The sequence below is a fragment of the Arvicanthis niloticus genome, chromosome 17 (assembly GCF_011762505.2).
Source record: "Arvicanthis niloticus isolate mArvNil1 chromosome 17, mArvNil1.pat.X, whole genome shotgun sequence".
NCBI lineage: Eukaryota > Metazoa > Chordata > Mammalia > Rodentia > Muridae > Arvicanthis > Arvicanthis niloticus.
The window spans coordinates 51044831-51057469 of record NC_047674.1 but is presented as its reverse complement, the minus strand read 5'-3'; the positions used below and the strand labels follow the sequence as shown (position 1 = coordinate 51057469).

The following is a 12639-nucleotide window of genomic DNA, read 5'->3' as shown; positions in this document are numbered from 1 at the left end:
TATGGTACTAAATGGGACCTAAGTTCAATTAGAGAGCTGTTGGTTACTACCAAGGAATGGGTACCACTATTGCACCTGTAGGGTTATTGTGCCAGCATATTTTAAATTACAGAAATTTAATTACTTTTATGGCCCAAGATCCCTTAAATTTACTTGAGGGTTTTTTTGTTTGTTTGTTTGTTTGTTTTTTTTTTTTTTTCCCATAACCTCATTTAAGAAAAGAGGCAACAATACCATTCTCAAAGACTGCCGTTTAAAAATATAAAGTATTAAACATGTGTGAATGATTACAGTGTTTATGATTATGTATAGTAAATCTTTTAACATTTAAAAAACCTGCCAAACTCCATGTTCAGTGTTAATGATATTTGTACAGCCTCCCTTATCACAGTGGTATTTTCCATGTCATTGCCCATTAAGAAAACTGCTGCTTCCTGGGTTATAGCACTGGGTTCTGGGTTACACCACAAAAGATTTTTTTTTGGGGGGGGGTGAAAAGTGAAGATTTCTTAATAACTAGACCAATTGAAAGTTTATTTTAAATCCGTTATGCCCCCAGAAAATTGTGATATTCCAGTAGTGTTTGTACATCACTTGCCCTGCTTTCTACTGGACAGTTTTAGCTACTTTAGTGGGCCTGGACTGTGAACTTCTGGAGATTGATGACAAATAGTGGAGTGGAGCAGCATAGAGCTATTGTGTGCAGTTTCTGTGCTCTGTGAATTTTCAAACCAGTGGAAGAGTGTTTTATGATCTCTGCCCATTATAAACTCTGTAACTCTTAATTCTAGGTGTAAAAAGACAATGTTTCTTCTTTAGCACAGGCTAGACAGATTTAAAGGCCAGGGATACTAAACCAGAACACCCCTTTCTTTGGGTATATGTATCTGAGCATGAGGTGGGGTGATAGGTGGGCCTTTTCTTTTGTTTTGTTGTTGTGGTTTTTTTTTTTTTTTTTTTTTCCAGCTGACTAAGGATATTATAGGAGTAGATCCCAGCTGGAGCTAGGCAAAGTTATTACTTTTCTGTTGATGTAATAAAATTCCACAATCAAAGGCAATTTTAAGAATGAGTTTATTTTGGCCAGGAGCTCTAGAGGGGTAAGACTTCACAGCAGGGAGTCATGGCAGCTGGAAGAGGAGGCTGAGAACTCATATATTCAACTGCAAGCATGAAGTACAGACAGAGAACTAAAATTAGAGTGAAGCCATAATATGTTTCCTGTAGTAAGGCCATACCTACCCAAACAGTACTAACTGTGGAAACCACTTTTTCAATTACTCAAGCCTGTGGGGAACAATTCTAATCCACACTATCACAGTTCCTCTCAGTTTAGGTATAAGTGTTAGCAAGTAAAATACACCATTTTATCCTAGTTATAACAGTTGTTACAAAAAACATGAAAATGTGGAAAAAAGGAGGATGTGTACACTGTTGGTGTTATGTAAATTAGTCCAGCCAATTTGAGAAACAGAGTGGCTATTGGTCCTAAGTTCAGTGTAAGTCTGGATTTCAACCAGGACCCTTTCACAAACAAATCAAAGTACTATAAATCCAACTATATTCTTGAATTATGTATCAGAAAGAAAGGAAGCAGCGTACAAATTACATACATGTATACCTGTGTTTAAGCAGCACCATTTCCAGTATTGAAATAATAACAATATCAATTAAATGTCCATCAGCTAAGTGATAATGAGGTAAAGACAATAACACATTAAGTATATAATGGTATATTATTTGGTTCAAAATAAGAATGAAATTCTGCCATATGTAGCAAAAGAGACTTGAAAGTAGACTAGAAAAGGATTACTGGGGCCTGTGGCGAGTGTGGGCTAGCTGGACGTAATCACTGCACATCTATGAACATCACTGAATCCTGACAATGTGTGTTGTTATAAGTAGGCTGAGTAAAACATTTAAAAGAATAAAATGTAGAAATGGTGAGAGGCAAATATATATAACTCTAAAATATATTTCAGGTTGTTTACAAACTCATTCTCTGACAAATGGAAACACATAAGTGAAAATAAAATTTTACTTTAGGTTTTGAAGTAAGTTATTCAGAGATGATCACGGATGGAAAAAGCTGAGGCAAGAGGATGACAAGTTCAGGGGCAGTCAAGTGGGATTGGAGAGCGTAAAATAAAGTGGGCAGTATATATTTGAAAATTGTGGTTGGTTGGTTGGCACCAGGCTTGAATTGAGAACTCAGATGCTTGTAGTTAGTAAAATACTATTTTTTATTTTCAAAGTCTGTTTTCTTAGCTTAGCAGAAAAATGCTTCCTGGAAACTTGTTAGAAATGCAGTATTATTGTACCATGGGCTCTAAAATATTAATATTCCCACAGGAAATACTGTAGCTAAGTAGTGAAAAAGAGATAATATGATATTTATTTTACCTAATATTTAAAGATCATAGGACTACTAAGAAAGATACTTAAATAGTGCTTTGCCAGGAAAGTAAAAATAGCGTGGCTACTCTTCCGTCTGCTCCCATACTCAGTGCAGAGTAGGAGAAAGCAGCTCCATCTTCCTTCTCCAGTCATTTTTCCTTCCACTTTCCAGGGATCAAACTTTGGGTGTTAGGCTTGGAGGCAAGTACGTTTACCTGCTGAGCCATCTTTCTGGCCTTTGGCATAATTTTCTAAGAAAAAGGAAAGAGATTAAACCCTAAGGATGAATCCACCTGCCTAGTACAGGAAAAAGCAGGGAATTTTTATCTTTTCTGCTCAAAGCCATTAATGGCTAATCTCCATTGTGGATGGAGATACTGAGACAAAGTGTCTACTCTGTTTATCTCTAGTCCTATCTTGAATAAATCTGTTTCCACTTCTCTCTTCTGGTTTGTGACCAGTTGATCTGTGAATTGATGACAGTGTGGTATTGAAATTGTTCCTGCTGTAATTGTATTGAAGTAACTTCATTTGATGCTTTTCTGGTACTCATTGTCTATTTAATTTGAGACAAGCTCTTAAGTACAGTAAACTTTGAACTCTTGATTCACTGCCCACCCACTATACCCGCCGTACCTGTCTGGCCTTCAGGATTTCCGTTGATAAGTCTACCATTAGTCCAATACAATTATCCTTCAATGTGATCTGACATTTTTCTCTTGTAAGTTTTAAGTCTTTCTTGTGGTGTCCCTTTGACAGGTTGCATATGTGATGTTTTGTAGAGAGGATCTTTTCTGCCTGTTGGGAGTTAAATGTCCCTGATTGTGCATGCCTTTCTCCAAATTAGGGAAATTTTCTGCTATTTCATTTGGTTTGCTTTGACCTTACTCTTTTAAAATGTTTGTTTGAATCTGTTGATGACATACATGTTTGATCTTTAATGATACCCTCCAAATCTTTCATGTCCATTTTTTCACTCTTAGTTTTTATATTTTTATCCAAATGTGTTGCTTCAAAAATCAGATCTTCAAATTCTGATAGTTTTTCTCTTCCTTAATTAAAAAATCTCTGTCTGTTTGATGAACATCTCATTCATTTGTTGCCTTCTTTTTCTAAGGTTTTCTTTTTCTTTTTTCTTTTTTCTTTCTTTCTTTCTTTCTTTTTTTTTTTTTTTTTTTTTTGGTTTTTTGGTTTTTTGGTTTTTCGAGACAGGGTTTCTCCAAGTAGCCGTGGCTGTCCTGGAACTCACTCTGTAGACCAGGCTGGCCTAGAACTCAGAAATCTGCCTGCCTCTGCCTCCCAAGTGCTGGGATTAAAGGCGTGCGCCACCACTGCCCAGCTCTAAAGTTTTCTTAATCATTCCATCTATATTTCTTTGGATCTCATTAAACTTAAACAACAACAAAACATTATCTTAAGTTCTTTGACATTATTTCTTTATCTGGAATTTTGTCTTGTTCAGTATATTTTGAGTCTGTTGCAGAGCTTTGCTCTGTTTTTAGAATGCTAAGTTACTTTGTCTTTCATAATTTTTCTTTCTACTTAGATTTGTATGTCTGGTAAAATGAGTAACTCCTCTACTTCATTGAAGATAAATCTTAGTGCATTTACTTCCAGCTGGTACATAATGTTGTCATTCTCTATTCCTTAAGAGTTTCTTTTGGTGAGATTATGGAGGTTGGGCATAACCATTGCTTAGAATTGGAATTAGAGAGAGCCACTTCTGCTGGTGACATGGGAGTAGAGATACTGAGGAGTCCAGGCTTTGTGTGGTGGAATACATCCTGTGTGGTGTAAGTCCTTCCTACACTGGGAGAGGTAATCCTTTTGGTAATGGAGGTTTTTCTCAGGCACTGTTTATACTGACTCTCTTATTTGAATATGCAGCTCTAGTAATTATATAGAGTCCAAATAGTGGTTGGTACAAGTCCAGTGGTTCTCTAGGAAGGTTAGAACAGAAAGAAAGCATTCCTCTCTGCCACTGTGTATGATTGTACAAGATGTGGTAAAGACTGATACAGTGGATACTGTAGTAGTGATAGAAACAGACAGTTAAATTTCTCGGTTCTGCTGCTATAGGTATGCCCATTCAGGTGTGAAACCTTATAGTCCTTTTCCCTTGGTATGCATGCTTGCTTGAGTTGGGCTTTTCTCCTTTGTACCATCTACCAGGGCTATTGCAGGAATGGTTGTAGCTAGAACTGTGCAGCTTAGTTTTAGGTGCAGACAGAAATAGAGGAGAAAGAAGAACACATACAGACATAATTGAATTTCTCTGACAATGTTAGCTTTGAACCAATGACTTAAGTTGTAATGATGTTACTTGAAACTGCCCCAGTGTACCTGTGTGGGTTGAGAACCATCTTGGAGCTCTTGTCTTCATCTCGTTAGAGATAGGAACCTCCTGTGTGGAGTTGAGAATGAGAGGAAGTCTACTTGTGATTAACCGCACTCTCATCTCAGTTGCTGGGCTCTCTAATCGTTTAGTTTTTGTGGCTAACACCTTGCCCTCCACTCTCTCCCTTACACTGGATTCTCTTAGTATACCTTTCTTTAAATAGATTTGTATTAGTGTCTTTTCACTAGGTCAAGTCTGACCCCCTGAAACATGTCTGTCCAGATTCAGAAAATAATGTTTTCAAGAAGCCTCCTGGTCACAGCATTCTAGGGAGCTAGTGGGCATATTTCATATTCTCTTTAGAATGTAAATTTCCAGGGTTGTGAGACATAGGTAGGAGTGCTAGTGTCTGTGCTGATAGTTTTCTGATTCTTTTTCACCTTTATCCCAGCAGAGGGGAAAGGGTTCTAAGCTGCAGAGCTAGGGACTTGGATGTTGGGATATTTTTCTCTCTCACTCTGCAGCTTTAGACTTTACAAGACTTTTGGTTTTCTGTGTTTGAATGCTGTTTGTCATCTCAACATGCAGCTGTACATCTGTTACCTGTTGCCAGCCTGCTTCCTCCTTCCTTCTCTTCTGTTCCATTCCCCTCCCCCTCTTTCTTTTGTGCAGGGAGTGCTGGGTGCTTCTCTTTAGCCATCTTGCCTTCCTTTTAACAACTGCTTAAGAGTACTGCATTTTAAATAGTCCTAGGCTTTGATCAATAAGTAATCTGAAAATCACCATGGGAGGAGCTTGCCTACAATAATTTTATTGTCAAAATGTCTTTGTAGTCTTAAAAGTTGGTTTTGGATATTTTGCTTTTGTGTAATTAGAGGGACTAGGCGTATCCATGTTTTCTATTACGAAAAGCATTGCACATTATCTGGCAATGAACATATATTGTGGGAGAAGTGTTTGAAAATCACCCAGTGTTGTTTGTGATTAGCTGTTTAAATCATTTGCTTTTTTCCTTACACATCATATAATTGTGGTATGTGACTAAAGGTGCCATTTTTTTTAAAAGATCTTTCTTATAACCTATTTTTAAAAATAATTTCTTGTAGAGACAAAAAAGCGTCAGTGTAAAGTTCTTTTTGACTACTCTCCACAAAATGAGGACGAACTGGAACTGACTGTGGGGGATGTCATTGATTTCATTGAAGAGGTAAGGACTGTGTACATGGGCAGTAGTGTAGCAGCTTGATGGTGTGGCTTCTAGAGGAGGGCTTTGTCAAAATAGACAAATTAGTGAAAATTTATGCCAGAAAAGCAAATTTAAAGACACAATTTTATACTTGTCTTTGCTATATAATATTTGTGTTTGCCTTAAGGAATAAAAACAAACATTTTTTAAGCGTAAAACTAGTAAAATTTTTCTGTTGGGAAGATTGCTCACCCAAGCCTGTCTATCTAAGGTCCATCCTTGGAACCCATATAAAGGCAGAGAGAGAGAGAGAGAGAGAGAGAGAGAGAGAGAGAGAGAGAGAGAGAGAGAGAGAGATTTTACCATGTTCCTTTCTGACCTCTTCTGCACATTGCATGCACACAGCCATACTCACACACCACTATAATAGTGCTAAAAAATAAAATTAATGTTATTTAAATAACCTCAAACATTGGAGAGCCTTATCTTTGATTCTGAATTTGCTATTGGCACAAAGTAGTAACAGAAAAATTCCTTCTTAATGATTTAGGAGTGCAATACTGAAATTGCTCTGAAGTCTGTCTTATTTGAATTGTTCCATTTAAATACTAGCCAAACATGCTTTTTTCACAGTTTAATATTTTCATATGCGATGTGAAAATATTTTTAATTTCTTACATCTGCTTTTCTCATTAAAGGAAAGTTAGAAGTTTATTTGGAAAGTTGGAGGTGCTGTTTTCAAAAGTGTGATTTGATAAAATATATTGTAACAGAAATTGATTTTGTGTTATAATTTCTCATTTATGACTAATGTTTATGTTAACTTCTAGGATAACTATACAGAAGGGAGTTCTGATCTGTTGTTATCTGATGGTGATACCAGTTAAGGTTTATTGAACCTATGCTATGTCAGAAGTACTGTGCTGAATAATAAGTATATCATATTTATTTCTTTTAAACTTCAGTCTAACAGAAGGGAATATTTATCTTCATTTCTCAGAGGTAGAGATTGAATCACAGAGAATCACATTGCTTATTGCTGTTACTCGTGATACATAAGAAGCTACCCTAAAATTAGTGGCAAAAACAACTGTTATTTTGCTTCTGGGTTGTGTGGCTCAAGTATGCAGCTAGGAGGGTTGGATTTTCTGTGTTCTGTGATGTCTGGGGCCTCAGCTAGAAAGGTTTAGAAGTAGGGCTGGTGAGAGCCTTCTTAAGCGAGCTCCTTTATTTACTCCTAATGTCTGACAGCCTTGAAGACTACAACTGCTATTTAAGAGTTCTTCCCGTTTGGTTGGATTTGGAGTATGGCAATATATCAGATCTCTGAAATGGGCCAGATTCTGAAACCTGTTGACATAATAATTAAAAAGCTTCAGATTTTCAGTAAAGTTAATGTAAATATTCTCTAGTCCGAAATCTGGAATACATTTTGAATAGAGGGTGCTTTGATTTGCATGGCACTTTCACAACTCTTAAGTGCAACTGTATCAGCAAACATGAGGAAGTACTTTTTACAGTCTAGCCTTGGAGTCCAGAAATGATGCAACCACTTAGAAGCTATCAAGAGTGAAAGGGTAGAGCACAGAAATGATCAGTTCTTGATGGGAATTGTGTCAAGACCACATTTGTGGTGTGAGATACCTTATTGAAGTCATCTTCATATATGCCTGACATGCAGTGGCCTGATTTTGAATGTGTGAAGCTTGTTGACTCTTGAAAGCTTGTTGCGTCTTGAAAGCCCCTCTCCTCCCTTAATGGAGGAGTTGAGTTCAGGGTTCTGCACGTAGTGGGCCCTTGGTGTTTTTGAGCCAGGATCTGATTATATAGCTCAGGCTGTCCTCAAATTCACCTTTCTTTTTACCTCCCGAGCACTGGTGTTCCAGGCATGTGCCAGCAGGCTAGACTGCATTCTGTTTTCAATTGAGTTTGTCTTTTCATCTTTTTAGAGCTAGGATCTCATAGTTCAGACTGGGTTTAAACTGGTGGTCCTCCTGCCTCAGCCTCCATTCTGGGATTACAAAAATGAGCACCATATCCAGTTCATTATTGCTGTGCGTGAATTAGTGTTCTTTACCACCCTTCTTCCCAAGAACTCCTTAATTAAATCACTCTTAACTAATCGCTGATATTTGGAGTTTAAATAATGAGTTGATGTTCTTTCTTGGTGTCTGTGGTATTTTGTCATTTAATGTGTTTCTATAATTTCAATCCTTTATTTTAGTTTTTTATCCTTTGAGGCAGGGTCTCACTCTGTTAGCCCACTTCCTCGGACTCACAATTTAGCTTGGTCTGGCCTCATTCACAGTCAAAGCAGCTTCCCCCACCCCAGTGTGGTGAGTGCTATGGTCAGACACGTCATCGTGCCCAGGTTCTTACTGCCTTAGGTCTGCTAAAACCTCTGAGCTCCTGATACTTGTTGCTTTACTTTGCCATCCCAAATATACTGTATTCTAGCTACTTGTATTTCAACTACATTGTCTGTAACTGTCAGTTATTTTGATGTGCTTTATTTTCACATGCTTTTTATCTAGAAGATTTTTTACTGTGGCTCACTATTGAGCTTTTTGGTCATTTGCTTTTAGGGGAGAAGGTTCTGGTACTCTCAAGCTTGTGCCTATTGCACTTTATCTCCACTTTGATTATAGCACTTATTTTTACATTGCATTTTTATTAGGTTTTTTTTTTATTTTTTTTTTGAGACAAATAGTATGTAGTTTTGGCTGGCTTGGAATGGCACTCTTTCTCTTGAGTGCTGGGATTTAAGGCATGTGCTGCCAAGCCTAACAGTTATATTGCATTCTAACTATGTGTGTAGATTGTTTTATTAAAGAGTTGGGATTGCTGTAGTCTCTCAACTTAGCTGTTTCAGCAAAAGCAAGGAAGCCATTTCTTTTAGGCAAGATTTGAATCTCTTAACTAGCAGTAACATCATGACTTGTACATAATGAGTGCCTGTTACATGAATTACTTATCAAAAGTTGGTTTTCAGGCTAGGCATGATGGCACATGCCTTTAATCTGGGGGCTGAGACAAGTGGATCTCTGAGTTTGAGACCAGCCCAGTCTACTTAATGAGATCCAGGATCTCCAGATAAGTTTATGTAGAGGAAGGTTTATTTTCAGTTATAAGGTTAATCACATTGAAAATGATTTATTTAAATGAGATATTTCTAGCTGTGATGTCACATGTAATGCTGATAAGTAAATGGCGACAATGAGTAGTATACTTGGCAAAATTTATTGTTACTAAAACCCTTTAGCATTCATAGCAGAAACTATTTATTTGAAAGCAATTTACTGAATGTTTTTTAACTTACGGAAATTGAGCAATCTTGTTATTAGTGAGTATAAATGATTTGTTAAAGAATTTGTTTTATGAGACTATTTCTGTTTGGAAGGAGGTACTTGTTAGATGAACTTTCGAAAGTAAATTTTTACTTGGGAGGCAGAAGCAGGCGGATTTCTGAGTTCGAGGCCAGCCTGGTCTACCAAGTGAGTTCCAGGACAGCCAGGGCTACACAGAGAAACCCTGTCTCGAAAAACCAAAAAAACCAAAAAAGAAAGTGAATTTTTTTCAGGGTTGTAGAGGTGACTCGGTAGTGGCTGCCCTTCTGGAAGATCCCAGTTTAGTTCATAGCATTCACAAGGCAGCTCACACAGTAACTCCAATCCCAGGGCATCTGACACCCTCTTATGGCTGGGGGTAGGGTGGGGCAGGGGTTACATACATGTGGTACTTAGACAAACATTCAGGCAAACACTCATACACATAAAATGAACACAATAATGAAAAAAAGACAAAATAATCTTGTCATTGTTTAGCTGAAAGGGGAAAATAAAATTTTGTAACACTTAGGAAATTATATCTTTATAAATGCTTTTACATTTTATTCTTTTAAAATTTATTTTTAATTATGTACATGTGTGTGGGTTTATGTGCATGTGTGTGCTGGCACTTGAGGTGGTTGGAGGCGTCTGATTTCCAAGAGCTGGGATGAGCTGTCTGATGTGGGTCCTGGGAATTGAACTCTGATTTTCTGTATTCTTAATTTCTGAGTGTGTGTGTGTGTGTGTGTGTGTGTGTGTGTGTGTGTGTGTGTGTTATGGCACACATACAGAGGTCAGAGGACAACTTTTGGGAGTCAGTTTTCTTCTACTGTGTGGCTTTTAGGGATCAAACTCAGATAGTTAAGGTGAGCAAGTACTCTTACCTGATGAATCATTTCACTAGTCTGGGAATTAATATTCTTAAAGTTATTAAACTTTGTTCAAACAAAAATTTTAAACTAAAACATATGTTATATTTATAAAGCAAGGCCCAGTAATGTGTGAGTGCTATTTCAGTCAAGAGCTGTGTGCTTTCTCAGTTAATGCATAATTACTGTGTTATCTGTCAGTTTAGTAAAAAATATTTGCTTCATAGGATGTAATTGGTTGTAAGTTCTCTTTGTAAACATTGCAAAATGCAAGTAATATGATTATTTCTAAGCATGACTAATCTGATACTATTTTAGAAATATTAATTAGACTTTATCCACTTACATCATATTCCCTTTTTTAAAAAGTGCTTCTTTTACATCATTACCTGTCATTTATTTTTACAGCTCCATTTTTTTTTTTTAATAGAATGAAGGTTTTTACTTAAAAGAATTTTATTACTTTTGAGCTGTGAACTTTTTCAGGTAGAAGAAGGCTGGTGGAGTGGAACCCTGAACAATAAATTGGGACTGTTTCCCTCAAACTTTGTGAAAGAATTAGAGTTCACAGATGATGGTGAAACTCACGACGCTCAGGAAGAATCAGGTTGGTGGAGACACTGAAGTGATTGGACTCTGACTTTATCTTTTGGAATGGTTCCTGTGCGTGTTTAGTCAGTTTCAGCTAATGTAGTTTTAGAAAACAAAGTATAATGGGACTAAAAGGGAAAAATTACCTGGTCGAATAATTTCGTCTTCTTATTTCCCTAATTCTATTTTACCCTATTGCTTATCTGCACTACTTTTTAAACTGCTGAGTTTGTAAATGGCCTAGCTTAATAATCTAGAAAATTTACAGTAACATCTTACTTTTATTTTCTGCATTCTTATCAGATTCTGTTTTCTCTGTAGCTAAATCATTTTTTGAAGAAATTTGTTTGTTTGCTTGTTTTTTTCTGAACCAGGGTCTTACTATAGTCCAGATTGGCCTCAGATTCATGATGATAATTCTGCCTTAGCCTCCCAGGTGCTGAGATTACAGGCATGTACTAGAAATGTTTCTTTTTAATTTGGGTAAACATAAAAATGAAAGAGTTCGGGGGCTGGAGAGATGGCTCAGTGGTTAAGAGCACTGACTGCTCTTCCAGAGGTCCTGAGTTCAATTCCCAGCAACCACATGGTGGCTCACAACCACCTGTAATGGGATCTGATGCCCTCTTCTGGTGTGTGTGAAGACAGCTACAGTGAACTCATAAATAAATAAATAAATAAATAAATAAATAAATAAATAAATAAATAAAAATGAAAGAGTTCTCGTATATTCTTTTAGAAACAGGATTTCTCTGTATAGCCCTGGCTGTCCTGGAACTCACTCTGTAGACCAGGCTGGCCTCAAACTCAGAAATCTGCCTGCCTCTGCCTTCCAAGTGCTGGGATTAAAGGCATGTGCCACCACTGCCCGGCTTGTGTATTATTTACACAGATATATGCACTGTTAACAATTCCACTTGTGCTAACTATTGCTCATGCTCTATGTCTGTTTTAAAAATCTTACTAATTTTTTGAGAACAAGGATAGTCTCATAGTTACATTATTATCACCATCAAATCAGGACACTTTATATTGATATTGTTTCACACATAGTTTATTTCTAGACTTCTTCAGTTGTTCTGCTGTGCTTTTGTAATAACTTCTTGCTTCTGATCTCAGGACCACACACATTATTTCTTGTCTTTAGACTTGTTTCTTTATTTTCTATCTTCTTGTCTGGGCATTGAGACTTTTGGAGAGTATAGAGCAGTTGTTTTGATCTTTCTTGAGTGGATTAAATGCATTGTTTGTTTAGTATTTGAGGGACTAGCTTCTAAGGTTCGATACAGACATGAATATCAGAGGACTACAGTTTCTTTCTAAAATGGCCTAGAATTTGCATATAATTTAGGCATATCTGATTGTGTACATTAAGTAATTTTTAGCTTTATTTATAATACTTGTCTTAAGGTTTCTATTGCTTTGAAGAGACACCATGAACATGGCAGCTCTTATAAAGGAAAACATTTAACTGGGGCTAGCTTACAGTTTTAAAGGTTTAGTCTATTATTGTCATGGCAAGAAGCATGGCAGTGTTCAGGCAGACATGGTGTTGGAGAGGGAGCTGAGAGTTCTACATCTGGATCCACAGGCGGCAGGAAGAGAGCGCCACATTGGGTGTGGCTTGGGTTTCTGAGACTTTAAAGCCTATCTATGCCTTAGTGTCACACCTCCTCCACCAAAGCCACACCTACTCCTAGAAGGCTACCTCTTCTAATAGTGCCATTTCCTATGGCCAAGTATGTAAACTGTAGTCTATTCCTATTTGAACAGGAATGTGGCCATTCCTATTCAGACCACCTTAGTACCTAAAACAATTTAAATAGTTGTATTTAAAAGTAAAAACAAGAAAAAGTAAGTAAAGAAGCAGCCATCTTATACCTAATCACATTTCGACTTGATTCAGTTTGGATGTAGAATGCTTGGGTG

The 12639-nt window shown here is 37.1% G+C and overlaps 1 protein-coding gene across 3 annotated transcripts in view; it reads left to right on the top strand.

Annotated features, from left to right (window-relative positions):
* The window catches only part of Cd2ap (CD2 associated protein), a 70075-nt gene that overhangs the window by 22700 nt on the left and 34736 nt on the right, over nt 1-12639 (top strand). For all 3 annotated transcript variants that reach the window (XM_034521713.2, XM_076915235.1, XM_076915233.1), the window contains exons 4-5: nt 5842-5942; nt 10606-10726. In XM_034521713.2, the coding sequence (XP_034377604.1) occupies nt 5842-5942; nt 10606-10726 (222 nt within the window). The remainder of the gene's footprint in view (nt 1-5841; nt 5943-10605; nt 10727-12639) is intronic.